The sequence below is a fragment of the Sphaeramia orbicularis genome, chromosome 7 (genome assembly GCF_902148855.1).
Source record: "Sphaeramia orbicularis chromosome 7, fSphaOr1.1, whole genome shotgun sequence".
Lineage (NCBI taxonomy): Eukaryota > Metazoa > Chordata > Actinopteri > Kurtiformes > Apogonidae > Sphaeramia > Sphaeramia orbicularis.
This window is the reverse complement of record NC_043963.1, coordinates 7,810,115-7,824,971: the sequence shown is the minus strand read 5'-3', so window position 1 is coordinate 7,824,971 and position 14,857 is coordinate 7,810,115. Positions and strand designations below refer to the sequence as shown.

Below are 14,857 nucleotides of genomic sequence, written 5' to 3'. Positions count from 1 at the left end.
ATCCACCAGGGGGAGGAGTTCATTCACCAGAGGCCTTTCCAGTGACAGTACAAGACTGTCAATAATGAGGAAGGAGGAAGAACTGTGACAATTTTGAAAAGGAATTACCAATTTGTTAGACATGTTTGTGTTATATTATGTTTTTTTTTTGTTCAAAAATAATATTTGAGCATTGAGACCCGATGTATCAAATATGATACAAAATTGAAACTCATACAAGGAAATTGATATTTGAAAAACATTTTTTTTGGGTTGTTCAGAAGGACCAATAAAGGCTCCAGTTTCAAAGAACTGGAATTTTCTGTCAATGATTTAATGGTTCAGGCTTTAAAGGGTTAAAAAAGGTAGCGACTAAAACTATTGTTAGTGCTTAAAATAAAGAACTGTGAACTTCTGCCAAAGATGCCAGTGGATTGAAGTGGATTTATTTACATCGAAAGACCTGGAGATTTATGTGACCACAAGAGGGAGTAGTGAGTCACTCTGCTGGTCTCTCACGGTGAAGAAAACTAAAACAGAGGCCAATCTGATGATGAGGATAGTAAGGAATAACTTAAAGAGTCAAAGAAAAGAAGCGATAAAAATAGAAGCTGCTGTTTTCTCCACTAGACTCAGTTGTAAATGTAAGAATGGAATTTAATGGTTAAATGTCAGTGTTTCTTCTACATGGGTGAGTTTGATTCTGAGGCTTATGAAGGTATAAAGTTATTATGGGTTATTATCTTTGCTAAGTTACTGTTTGTTGATCCATGGTTCAGACTAAACTGTGACAGTTCTGACCTTGTTTGTTGGATTCAAACAGATCTTTAGTTCAGATACTGACAACACAAACCGAACAGAAAACAGAGGTGATTAGTGGTTTTACTGTGGCTGTTTTCAGTCTAAAAACAGAGCTAAGCTAACAGAGCTAAGCTAACAGCTATAATGTAAATTATCAGCTGATGCAGCATGTGGAGATTATAAGACACAGTGTTATTTTTGAGTGACTGTTAAAATAAGCATCAATGGGTTTTAGTTTTTAAAGAAAACTTGATGATTCCATAATACAGATGTGTGTAAACAATGAGTTTATACTTTATTCAGTGACTGATTCAGTCTGTGGATACATAGGGTGGTTTTGGTCCTAAGTGTGTTCTGGTACCAGACTGACCCCTGCTGGTGAGAGTTTGGAATATAAATACTACATGGAACCACTTTAAAACAAAAACATATTAAAAGTAGACATTCCCGTTTTTAAGGATTTCAGGAATTTTACACAATTACCAAATTATTATCCTGAACATTTATGCTGCAATTTTATACATAAAACTAAAATATTTTGATGGATAATTGTGTTAATGTGAAGCAAACAAAATAGTTAATGTTTTTATTAGTCCTTGAGAAACGTCCTAAACACAATTAATTTAAAACCAGAAATGGTTGAGACAGATGGTTCAGACATACCTGCTAAATAAACTTGTTACATTTATTTTTATAGCATGAAGATACAAAAACTTAACTTTATGAAGAATCTAAAATCATATTTAGTCTAATTTAGTTCTGTTTTTTCTCAGCTGTTGAGAAATACCAACAAATCTCCAACAAAGAGAATCATTTTGGTCATTTATAAATGCTAATATTTATGTAAAAATGTATTAAATGGTTGATAATAAAGTGTAAAGTGAAAACAATGTTAATAGAGCTGTGTTTGATTCTATTGTCATTTATTTTCTATGTTTATGATATGGGAGAAACTGTAAGTGCCGAAAAAACCCCAAAAAACATTGATATCCCCTTATGAATACATAATAACTCATTTCTTACATCCACACCGCTGCAGACAGTCTGAATGTTGGACCTTTAAGTGCTACTGAAAGTACTTAAAGTGGAATATTTCACATGTAAGTGCTGCATTCGTGTTCATCAGATGAACTAAATTACAATAATCCGATTTTTTTTTTTTTTTTTTTACAGTACAGCTACTGTCAGTGTGCTTGACAGAGATTAGAAAACGTCTGGACTCACAGGTCGACAGTCTCTTAAGAAGCTGCCGGACGACGAATCGAACCAGCCGACGGCCCGTTTCAGGCCCCGAACCACAGTTTGGAAAACACATCAGAGAGAAACGCTCATATTTGTTCATGTTTCTGTTGACAGACGTCCCAAAAAAACCCCAGCTTCAATGGAAACAAATTAAAAAGCATGATTTAACTCATTAACCACAAAGTTTACCTTTAAAACAAATGTATGAGTGAGGTTTAACAACTTTAATTTAAAGTAAAACATCACTAATAATGTTAAATTTATCTGTACAAGGATGAGTTTCATTCATTTTTTTAAATTTAGGTTCCATTTTAATGTAATTACTTAGCAAAAAAAGCTACAATTCCTAAAACCAGTGAGTATTTGCAACTAAAACTCAGCAAACTTTAAGGTAAAAACTAAAAAAAATCACCATCACAGTAAAGAAAAAGTAGAAAAAGGTCAAGTAAAAGCCATGTTCTGAAAACTAAAACTGACCGATTGTTTCTTTAAAATCACTTTTTGCAGTAAAATGTTTTCATAGCTTCATAAATCAAATGGTGCATTGTTCTTCTCATGTATTTCTTAAATTATTTGATGAATTGTGTTGCATTTTGTCAAAAATAATAGCAGTAAGTGGCAACTGTTTAGATTAAGCAATAAAATGTAGAAAAAGTTTGTGGGAGTTTTAATCTTTTAATTATATAATCATACATTATATTATGGTTAGCGCAGCGTTTTAATGTTATTTGTTGCTGTTTTATGTGTATTTAAATTGATCACATTTTATTATAAACATTAATATTCGCATAGACGTAAAAAAAAAAAAAAGTAAAAAGCAAAGTTCTGAGTCGCTTATTTGTGTCTTTAAAATGAATTCAATAAACCTATCCCCTTCAGATTATGCAAGGAAACATAAATGAATGTTAAATAATAATACTTTTAGTCCCGATTATTTCTATTTGATATTTTTGTCCTAAACCAACGCTCTGCTTTTATATTATGTAGTGGACAGTTAGCATGACATAGTAAAATAAAGCAAAATTAATTATTTTCTTTAACAAATTTATCAGTTGAAAAGTAAAATGTAGCTAAATATTGGAAATGTGGCAACTTGTGTAAAAATAGTATATCTGTGGTTGCAAAAAAAAAAAAAAAAAAAAAAATGTAGGAAAGTTGCTGTTTTTGGTGTAAAATTGCAAAAATAGTCATGATTTTTGTCATCAATGCCAAGTTGTTTCAGTGAGTAAAAAATATAATGATCTTATAACTAAATAAAATAAATAAAAAACATGTGGAAAAAAAGCATCTTAGTATCTTTGAAAACAGATACAACAAAGTGAATTTGGTGACGTTTAGGTGAAAAACTATGACGATGGAAGGAAACTGAACTTGTACTGACTGGGTTTCTGAATTACCGCCTCCACTGTCTCTATCAAATAAAACATAAAAACACCTTCAAATTTTAAATCTATTTGTTCTAGAAATTACGTTGAATCAACACCTCAACCCACGTGAACGCTGTTTGTGGTTAATGAGCTAAAAAAAAAACAAAACACTAATTGTTTCTTGAAGCGTGGCTGTTTGGGCGTCCTGTTGGACTTGGCGCTGAACCCTCGTCCGTGTTTTTTCCATCTGCTGCTCAGTCGTCCATCTTTTCCAACGTCTTCCATCCGTTCACGTTCCAGCGTCGGTCAGGCTCGTATTTTGAGTCACATGACCTTTTCGTTTTACGTACATTAACGTCTTTTTCCACCTCGCCTCTCTCGTGTCCGTCATTTACATCGGCCCCTCCCCTCCCCCTCCCCCCTCCTCCAGCTACCACATGTACGTCTTCGTCGTGTCGATCTGACTCCCCGTCGCCTCCTCGTCCCTGGCCCCGCCCTCTCGCTCCTCCTCCTCCTCCTTGTCGTCCTTGTCCTTCTCGGCCTCGCTCTCCCACAGCGTGATGAGTGGCGGGTACAGCTCGTTCAGGGGGATGGACGTGGCGTGCTGCATGTACTTCTTCAGCGAGTGGCCGCACGACTTGTGCTGCTGCACGCGGCGGCCCATGTAGACCACCAGCAGCGCCATGATGGACAGGGCGAACATGGAGCCCATGACGGCCGCCAATGCCACGCTGCTGCGCCGCGATGCCACCAGCTCCACCGAGAACAGAGCCTCCTTGGTGGTGACGTTCAGGCAGGAGGTGTGGACAACGGACGGGGAGGAGGAGGAGGGAGGGGCGGGGGAGGGGGAGGAGCTAGGGGAGGAGGAAGGGGAGGACGAAGAGGAAGGAGGGGAGGAGGAGACGGTGAGGCAGACGTGGTACTCTGTGGCGGGTAGGAGGTGAGTCAGGTTGTACTCCTGAACGTCCACGGGAACCTGGAAACACAGAAACGGAGTCAGCGAAGTTCACGTCCAGTACAGGCTACGTTTCTAAGAACAGGTGGTGTAGAGAGATCCTCAACTGGTGGACTACGACCCAAAGTATACTGACAGTCAATAGAAACTTTGAGGTAGAAATGTCTGCATATTTCTACTTGTAGGGGGGTTGTAATTATTCATTGTGGATTTATTGATGACTTAGTGCTGGGGTAGTTGAGATAATGATGAGTTGTCATGGTGTCACGGTTCATTGCACATGGGTTGTTCTCTTTGCAAAAGTGGACCAAACACACATGAGCAATACTCAGTGGGTATCTGCACAATTTGAGGACTGGTTTGGAAGGCTGATATAAAGGCCCAAAAAAGACCGCCATTGTTAGTCCAGTGAACGCCATCATGCCACGTCTATCACATGAACACCATCTCCGGGTACTGGGTATGGTGGAGGCCGCTTTGAGCTCCAGTCATATAGCCAGGCCTATGTATGGGCTGTTCCCAACCCACAATCACAAACCTGGTTGAACGCCACGACACCACAGGCTCTGCTCACGACAGACTGCGTCCAGGGCGAGAGAGAGTGACGACTCCCAACCAGGACCGCTACTGTTGTGACTTTGTGTTTGGCAGGCGCCATTTTCTTTTAAGTTTTTTGTTTTGAAATTATTCTTGAAACTTCAGATTTTGTTTCTGTATGCCAATATCCTAAACAAATGATTCATATGAAAAAATTCCAGTTTAGGGTTTCGAAATAAAAATTATGTCAAAAAATATGGTCTCAAAGTTTTCATAGACTGTGAGTGTAGGTCGTGGGCCTTTGTCTGCTCAAAAAATAATGTTAAAGGTGCCGTATGTAGGATTGTGGCCAAAACTGGTACTGCAATCACATTCACAATACTGTAGAGCGTGGTATCCCTTCTGCCTCCCCCCAGACTAGGGGTTACCAGATCCAGCATGAGCGTCTACTACTAGTGTTTCCACTAATCCTTGCCACCACACCATAAATTTCATACAAAAAATCATCACCAGACTTATTATACATAAGTCTAATATATAATAGAACAGGACAAACGCCCTGCCCACTTGAATGAAAGTTTGCACAGATTCAGGAGATAGGGAAAAGGGAAATAAGCCTTAAGTTTCACTTTTACTTCTGCGAAGTACAAGGGGCATGGACTGCTACCGTAGCACCCCCATAGTAATAAGAAACTGGCCGACCCCGACCCCCCCTTTCAGATTACACACCGCTACATGCAGAGGTCACTTCCACAGAAAACACTACAAGGAGCTACCATGGACAGAGACAAGTCCTACACTGGTACCTGGTCTCTTCACCAATTTCGGACCGGCAGTCTCTTCACCCGGGTCAGGAGAAGAGACCACAGCCTGGCCCCGGAAGAAGACACCGCTGGTCTGGGACTGGGTGAAGAGACCCCAGCCCCACCTCTCAGTGGTTCTTATGGTGGTCAGACTAAGGGAGAGCCGGCGGCAGTCTTCAAATTCTTCTCCGCTTTCAGCCGTCTCCATGTTTCAAAAGCATCTCCTATACATATCCTTGTTTTGTTTCTCACTTTGTCACTTTGATGTATTTGGGAATAATCAGAGGCCTTTTAGGTTTATTAACGTCAGACATTTATGATCAAAAATGTTCCAGCTGCAGCTCAGAGGGAACTGGCAACCTGGATGAACAAAGGCTACTGACTCTGTGATTGGAAGACAGGTGATGGGCGGAGCCTCAGACCAAAACACACAATGACAACATAAACATCATTTCGGGGCTGACGCTGAGCTTTTCAAATGCAAATATTCTGGCTGCACTACTACTGTCTGTGAGTTCAGAATTTGAAATGAACAGGATTCCTTAATGTCTGGTGACAGTCAAGGCCATTTTATAATTACTTAGAACATAATTCCTACATACAGCACCTTTAAGAAACCAATCTAATGCCTCGTTTCCACTACATGGAACCAACTTGACTCAACTTGGGTACCAGGTCCTATTCCTGGAGACCATTTCCATTACAGGATACTACCAACTTTACAGTATCTGGACGTCATAGTGATGCAGCGAGTTACTTCTGTGTCGTCTGCTCAGAGTTGCTGATAAACTCACTTGCTGCATGTTGTCTTGTCAAGCTCATGCTGAATTTTTACGTCAGCCACCAAAGACTGAATCTCCTCGACCGACCGTGGTGTAGTTTTACAGGCTGTCATCATGTGGATTAACCTACCGCTATATTTACTGTAAACTTCTGTTTTTTGTAAAATGGCGGATCACCGAGACGACTCTCTGACCAATCAGTGGTCTGCAGTGTTTACATGTTACGTTTTAGTATCTGGTCCCCAGTGTTGGAACCTCAGCGGAGGTGAAACAAAAAAACTAGTACTGGGTACCAGATTCCAGGTCCTTTTTCGTAATGGAAATGCAAAAAGGCCGAGTCGAGTCGAGCTGGTACCACATACTGGAAATGTGGCATAAGGCTACGTTTAGATGGTAGCGATCTGAATTGAAAACGCAAAAGTGGCGTCGTGTTCTCACTTTCAATTTTGTGTTTAGATATGAGTTTTGGGGGAAAAATCTGCATGCAGATGGACAAGCAAAAGTGTGTAAAATTTCCTAATTATCGATGTACAGGGTGGGGAAACAAAATTTACAATATTTTGAGGCAGGGATTGAAAGACAATGTATGACCAATTAGTTTATTGAAAGTCATGAGAATTTATTTGCCACAAGAAAATGTACATAATAGAAAATGTTTTTATTCTATGTGTCCTCCTTCTTTCTCAATAACTGCCTTCACACGCTTCCTGAAACTTGCGCAAGTGTTCCTCAAATATTGGGGTGACAACTTCTCCCATTCTTCTTTAATAGTATCTTCCAGACTTTCTGGTAATAGTTTTGCTCATAGTCATTCTCTTCTTTCCATTATAAACAGTCTTTATGGACACTCCAACTATTTTTGAAATCTCCTTTGGTGTGACGAGTGCATTCAGCAAATCACACACTCTTTGACGTTTGCTTTCCTGATTACTCATATGGGCAAAAGTTTCTGAAAAGGTATGGATAATAGTGTTAGGTATGATTATGACATCAATATATGTTTGGTTTCAAAACAACTGACGTAGTGCCTGCTGAGAAAAAACAACTAAATGTTCATTGTAAATTTTGCTTCCCCACCCTGTAGTATGCACGCTAGGTGGCATCACCACCACCAAGACCAAGCACCTGTGTAGAACCTTTCAACTTCTCTTCCTGTTTTCTCCCAACACAAAATACAAATCCTCAAAAATTTAGTTAAGTCTCTGAAGTCAAGTTGAAAAAATATTAAGCTAAATAAAAGATAAAGTATTTTTTATTTTTTTGATTTGCAGAACCTGATTTACCTTCAGTCAGAGTATCAGGAGCATTTCTATTGCATTACAGCATTTTACTCTCAAAACCTAAACAATACCTTGGCGGTGTAGCTGATCTGAGGGTTGTCGATGTGAACCATAGCGCTGGCCCACCGGGGCAGGGGGAGGGGGATGTCCTGCTGGTCCTGACCCAACGACAGCACTCCCCTTCTGGGATACAACTTCCACTCCAGCACCACCGACTGGGCGTGCACCACCTGTACAGAAACATTAGAGTAACATGAAACACCACCACTGAACCAGGTTTGTGTCATGGGTCAGAGGTGAATGGTCTGTACCTTCGCCAGAACCACCAGAGAGGCTGAGGTGCTGGACAGGTTCCCCAGCCAAGGCTGCTCTCTGCCGGGCTGGACGGCCTGCCAAGTCCCCTCGCCCGACCACGGACTCTGGAACCCCTGAGAGTCCACGAACACTGAGACGCTCTTAGTGTCCGCCCCCTCGATGTTCCACGCCACACAGGTGTACACACCTACAACAAAGAGGAACAGAGGTAGAAAAGCTTTTATCTCTGAGCATCTGTGAAGTTTCTATAAGGCTTTCATTGTTTTACTGTTGTTGTATAAAAAAGTGATAATTAATTACAGACACCCAAATCATAAAATTAAGGGAAGAAATTAATAATAATAAAAAAAAAAACCTTACAAATTATGAAGCACAATGATGCATTTTTTGACAAAAATGCCTCTTTTGCTTAAACCATCAAATGCTAAATTTTTGAATGAATGAATTTATTTTTGGTTTTACATCAATCATTGTACTCAGTATATTAATCATAATAAACATAAAAACCAAAAAAGGAATATGCTAGAAGCAAAAGCATATTTTTTTGCCTATCCTTTTCAACTAATACACTGCTTAGATCAACATAAATGTGTACAGCATCGAGCATTCACACCATAATAATAACAAAAAAAAAAAAAAACAACAACAAAAACTATCTACCATCTCAAGTCAATATTTCTGAATAATTCTAAACTTAAGGTACTTTTTTTTTTTTCTTTAACTTTGCCAAAGGACTGGATAACTTAAATGCATCATAAGGTCCATTCCATAATTTCACACCCACAATCCCAGTTTATGTTTATGTTTCTTGTGTTTCCTGAAAAATTTGAAAAAATTACTTCGGCAATTATTTAGGAAGGTGACAATATGATAGTTATTATATTAATTGACAAAAAACATATATACATAATGTGTTTATATGACATTAGTATGGTTGTGTGTTGTAATGACTTGAATTTGGCATCGGAATAATTGAGCGTTTGCTTCAGCCTACTCCATTTTGAATTTAATACATTCATCAATATAATCCAACTATTTTCAACATTTCTAGGTCTCTCGTCTTAAGCACTAATGTTTGATTTCGGTCACTACAGGTGTGTGTATCTTAGCTACTCATGTACTTAGAAGTGCTAAATCTCGGTAGTAAAAGCAGACATTTTGAACACGTAACTGAAATGACAAAAAAAAAAAAAAGATGTTTATCTATTTATTTTTATTGTTCTAAATGTTCAAAATAAAGATTTAATTCATTTGTTCATTTAAAATAAATACAGTAAAATCACTTGAAGACCATTTTATTTGGATTATACCTGTGTCTGACGGCTCAGCATGTTCAATGACCAACGCTCCAGGTTCCAACAAACGGTGCTTCTTCTTCTTCCTGCTCAGGCCACGCCCCTCCTCTGATATGATTGGTGCAGCTACAGCCTCTGAACTCACCTAACCAGGAAATAAAATCCATTAGAAAAAATCTTGACTATTTCCAAATTAATTAAAGTGTATTGATATGTTTTATTTCAGAGTTATGGGGGAACTACAGGGTCTCCTTCTACCTGTGTGACTCCACCCACCTTGTCACCTGTTGGCGTCACCCAATAAAACTGGGGGGCGGGGTCTGCGTCAGCCCAGCACTCCAGCGTGATTGGCTGCCTGGCGCTGACATTCATCGTCGGCGGAAAGGCGTGAGGAGAGATGTGAGGCAGGCAGCTGTTAGCCCCACCCCCGGCCCCTCCCACATCGGCCGCGCCCCAACTGACGGACACCACCTCCTGCAGCTCCCGGCCAGTCAGGTGAGGCGGGGTGAGGCAGAGGGTGATGGAGGACTCCAGGAGCTTGAGGTGCGATTGGTTGCCGAGGTGAGGCCCCCACGAGGTGAGGCAGTCGCAGCGGAGGGGGTTGGAGTGAAGGGACAGCTCCTCCAGAGACGGGAGGGAGGACAGCAGGTCTCTGGACACCAGGCTCAGCTGGTTGTTATGGAGGAGGAGGGTTCGCAGCGACGACAGGTCACTGAGGACGACAACACAGGCGTCCATCAGCGGAAAATACTCAGTCAGCAGCAAGGTTATTATCGTTAACGAAAACTAACGAAATGACGAAAACTACAACTGTAAAAACATTTTCGTTAACTGAAATAAATGAAAACTATAATTAAAAGAAAAAAAAAAACAATAACTGACTGAAACTGTATTGTGTGCTTACAAAACGAACTAAAATGTATCAAAATTATGGATAAAATTCCCTTCGTTTTCATCATTGTCAACATCAGATTGATATGAAATCGATTTATTTCCCTCAAGCAATTTTAGCTGCTGGCACCGCATGATATTTAACGCTCCGTCACTTCTCGTCACTTGTGGTTTACAGTCGTCTTCTTGTTCCCACTCTACCTGGAAACATGGAGACTAAAGTTGGGAGAAAGCAGCAAAGTCTTGTCTGGGATTTACTTGAATTCGATGGAGAAGACGGTAAAAAAAACTAAAACTAAACTAAAACTAAGCAATTAGAAAATAACAAAAACTAATAAAAACTAGCAAACCTGCTCTAAAAACGAATTAAAACTAACTGAATTAGAGAAAAAAAATTTCAAAACTAAATAAAACTAAACTATAATGAAAAATCCAAAACTATTATAACATTGGTCAGCAGTGGGCTGGTTATGAGGCTACAGACATCTGTCCTGGGGTCCACACTTTACAATATGGCACAAAATGACTTCATACACACATTACAATATTAAAAAATACACAAAGCAATCATATAATAACCTTTAAAGCAAAGTTATAATAGTTTTGGATTTTTCATTATAGTTTAGTTTTATTTAGGTTTGACTTTCTTTCTCTAATTCAGTTAGTTTTATTTCGTTTCTAGAGCAGGTTTGCTAGTTTTTATTAGTTTTCATTTTTTTCCTAAATGCTTAGTTTTAGTTTAGTTTTAGTATTAATTTTAGTTTTGTCATATCTTTTATCTTCTTCTCCGTCGTATTCAAATAAATCCCAGACAGGACTCCGCTGCTTCCTCCCAACTTTAGTCTCCATGTTGCTAGTAGAGTGGGGACGAGAAGATGACTCTAAACGACAAGTGACGAGAAGTGACGGACCGTGAAGTACCGTATGGTGCTGCTAGCTAAAATTGCTAGAGCAAAATAAATCGCTTTTGTATCAATCCGACATTGACAAAGACGAAAACGAAAGGAATTTTATCCATAATTTTTATCTGTTTTAGTTTTGTAAGCACACCATACAGTTTCAGTTAGTTATCGTTTTTTCTCTTTTAATTATAGTTTTTATTTATTTCAGTTAACGAAAATGTTCTTTCAATTCTAATTTTGGTCATTTTAGTTTTCGTTAACGATAATAACCTTGCTTTAAAGCAGTGATTCCTAACCTTTTTTCCTTTTAGCCCTCCCAATCCCATGCCGAAACTTTCCTGTCCTTCAACAAAACCAAAGTTAAGGTAACTCTCGAGATAGTTTTGATAATGATGAGTCATCTACATTTTTATGTTTCTCAGACATGCTGTTTATACATATGACTAGCACGCTGACCTGTGGGGAACTACGGGTTCTAGATCCTGGACTTCATCATTGTCAATACTTTTTAAAATCCACATCCCCACCCTGAGGGGCAACATTCCAGCCCCCCAGCATGGATATTTGTTGTGTATTCACACATGTTGTTCTGAATTTGTCCAGCAGTCACCGTCAAAGCATTCTGGGTATAACAACATGATTGTAAGACTATTGCATTCCAAAATTACTGATATCTCCCAAAATATTGGTCCTATCAACTTGCCATTTTCGCTAGTCTCTTCCTTGACCAAAAATACATAAGTATGCCAAACTGCAGCAGTCAGCTCTGTACGGATTTTGTGTGATGCATGAGACACACACACCCTGAGACCTAACCCTAACCCACCTCAGGTTAAGAACCACTGCTTTAAAGCATAATAAAAAACAGATAAAAACAATATAAAAATACATCCTCTCAACGACTCATCTGCTTTCTTCATATATGATGAATTTGATGAACATAGTCAATCATTTAGACATAATTTTAACATCATTTCATCTTAGATCAGTGCCACATTCTATCATCATTTACACATAAATGACCCAGCAGCATGTTCTGTCTTTTTCACCGTACTCAAAGATTTAAACAACCACCCATGACCCAAAGCATCTACGCTGAGTTACCTGAAGGCCTGTGGGTCGATGTAGGACAGTCGTGGGTTGTTGCAGAGCTCCAGTTTGGCGATCTCCGGGAGGTTCTGGAAAGCTGCTCGCTCCACCATCAGCAGTTCCTCCATGTTGTTCAGACTGACACCGGAACACAAGAACCCATTAAACCAAAACACAGCCAGGACAAACTGAACAAAACAAGTGTATTCAATCAAACTGACTGAACTTAACAAAGCTGGAAATACTGTTAGTTTAGTACAGAACTCCAAAACTGACGGTAAAAAGTTGACATTTGGTGTCTGTGTGATGTTTCAGGACGTTTTGTGTTAAAAATGTTCAGTGTGATCATGAACAGACCTGAGCTCCTCCAGATGCTGAAGGTTCTGGAAGTCTCCCTGCTGGACTCGGCTGATGGGGTTCCTGTTCAGGTCCAGGAACTTCAGGTTGGGGAGCACGCTCAGAGCAGCCCGAGGAACAGACCTGCAGGAGATCCTTCATGTTAGTCCAACGACTGCTGCTTCATCAAAGCATTTCCAAACCTACACCACTGAATCAGACTTGTTTGGACTAAAACAGTGTGGTGTCATAAACCAGTATTTTAATCAAAGTATTCATTTTATAATGAAAAGTATTCATTTGCATGCGAAAAGTTAAATTTCAATATAATGTGACGGTTGTAACAGTAGTTGACTTTTTTTCCTGGGAGACCCACAAAAGAACGAACACATGTAGCCATCAAAAGAACACGTGAATTTATGCAAAGTTACAAAACGGGGTGGGCAGAAAGAACATGTGAGCTCGTGGAAAGTTTTGGAAAATGTGGTGTACAAAAGAAGTACACGTGAGAGGAAATTTTTGAACATTCTGGGAAGTACCTTACATTTTCCTGGAAAAAGTTACATATTTATATATGGTAATCAAATACTGGGACCAATCCTGACAGACACCACAAAGACCTTACCCTATCGGAGACAAGCTGAAAAGGGGGGTTTCCGACATGACTAGATTAATGTTCAAAATATGATAAAAAAAAAAATGGATATGGTTTGTAGCTAAACCCAACCTACTTTTGATGATATAAAAGTGGTCTCCCAGAGTGAAAAAGTCAGTTGTTTCTGCAGATGTCGACTCTGTTTATTTTGTGTATGAATAAACACTTTATGCGGCTCAAATTCTGCTCGATCTCTGAGTTTGTCTTTGGCTCTGTGTGACTGGTACTCGACGAAGCTCCACTACATAGATGAGAGTACAGAGGCATAAATACAACTGGGGAATACTGTCAAAGAGACCAGAGATGTCTCCCACTTACGGTCGTAAATTTTACACGATAACAGCTACGGTGAAACTGTTTGGAGTCCGGTCAGAAAAGTTCCAGTCTGATCCAGCCTCGACCTGGATGGACTACCAGCATACACTGACCTGAGCCGGTTGTCGTAGAAGGAGAGGCTCTCCAGGTAATCGAGGCCCAGGAAGGCGGCGGCAGGGACCGAGGCCAGCCCCATCCCAGCCAACACCAGGCTGTGGAGGCGGGACAGGGGCAGGAAGTTCTTCTCCTCTAAACCCAGGATGGGGTTCTCACCAATCATCAGGATCTCCAGGGATGGCAGGGACTCGAACCAGCGGCTATCGATGGCCACGAGCCGGTTCGAGTTCAGGTGGAGTCTGAAGGATGGATCAGACAGAAAAATGATTCAGAGTGGACACATACGAAGATCATATTTAAGACTCAACTTAAGGTAAAACACAATTTACAACTTTAGAACAGAACTGTTGAAATACCCCGTTACAAACCGACATCTTCTCCAGTTGAATGTCGACACAATAGGTTTCCTTCACTTTTTAACGCCAAGTTTGAGTTTAACCCTTTCATGCATGAATTATAAGAGCATTAATCAAGATTTTTTTTTTCCTGAGTGTTTTTATTCCTTGAGGCATTAAAAACATAATGCAATTGAAATAGTTTTTATGAACCCATTTTTCATAGAGTTGCAAAAATGTCTACTCAGCTGGACGCCAAGCATTTAATTTCTGAAGCAAAGAAACGCATTTACTGATAAACTGTGTGAAAACTATGAAAAAAAATATTTTTAATGCAGCTAATCTGATGTTTTGTCACATTTTAACATACTCTAGTACTAGTCATTACTCACTTCATGGAGATAATATGGAAAAAAACAACTGTTAATTACAGTTTAATAACAATAACAAGCAATTGATTTACACTCAAACATGTTAGTGCAGATCAGGTTTTATCAAGAACAGCAAAGTTAGAGTAACGGTATGAATTCCAGTGTATGGGATGGTGCATGCACTGCAAAAATCTGAATCTCACCAAGTGTACTTGTCTCATTTCTAGCCAAATATCTCATCACACTTAAAATGAGACATAATCACCTAAAGAGTAAAAATTTTTTTGCTTAATTCAAGCAAAAAAAAATTGCCAATGGAACGAGTGAAAATTATCTTGGTAAGATTTCTTGAAATCAGATTTTCCAGATCTATTGTCTAGAAATCAGTTCTTACATCTCACTGAAAAGTTCCTCTGTAGGTGATTCTGTCTGATTTTAAGTGTGATGAGATATTTGGACTAGAAATGAGACAAATACACCTGGTCAGAGT

General features: G+C 39.4%; 1 protein-coding gene across 1 annotated transcript in view; it reads right to left on the bottom strand.

The window, feature by feature from the left end:
* Positions 1-1,550: 1,550 nt before the first annotated feature.
* LOC115422030 (leucine-rich repeat neuronal protein 1) overlaps positions 1,551-14,857 on the bottom strand; it is a 40,349-nt gene continuing 27,042 nt past the window's right edge. Inside the window, exons 6-13 of the mRNA XM_030138071.1 lie at positions 13,658-13,900; positions 12,596-12,718; positions 12,254-12,376; positions 9,633-10,068; positions 9,372-9,501; positions 8,058-8,248; positions 7,818-7,976; positions 1,551-4,365 (exon numbers count right to left, since the gene is read on the bottom strand). Of these exons, the coding sequence (XP_029993931.1) occupies positions 3,820-4,365; positions 7,818-7,976; positions 8,058-8,248; positions 9,372-9,501; positions 9,633-10,068; positions 12,254-12,376; positions 12,596-12,718; positions 13,658-13,900 (1,951 nt within the window). The 3' untranslated portion in view covers positions 1,551-3,819. The remainder of the gene's footprint in view (positions 4,366-7,817; positions 7,977-8,057; positions 8,249-9,371; positions 9,502-9,632; positions 10,069-12,253; positions 12,377-12,595; positions 12,719-13,657; positions 13,901-14,857) is intronic.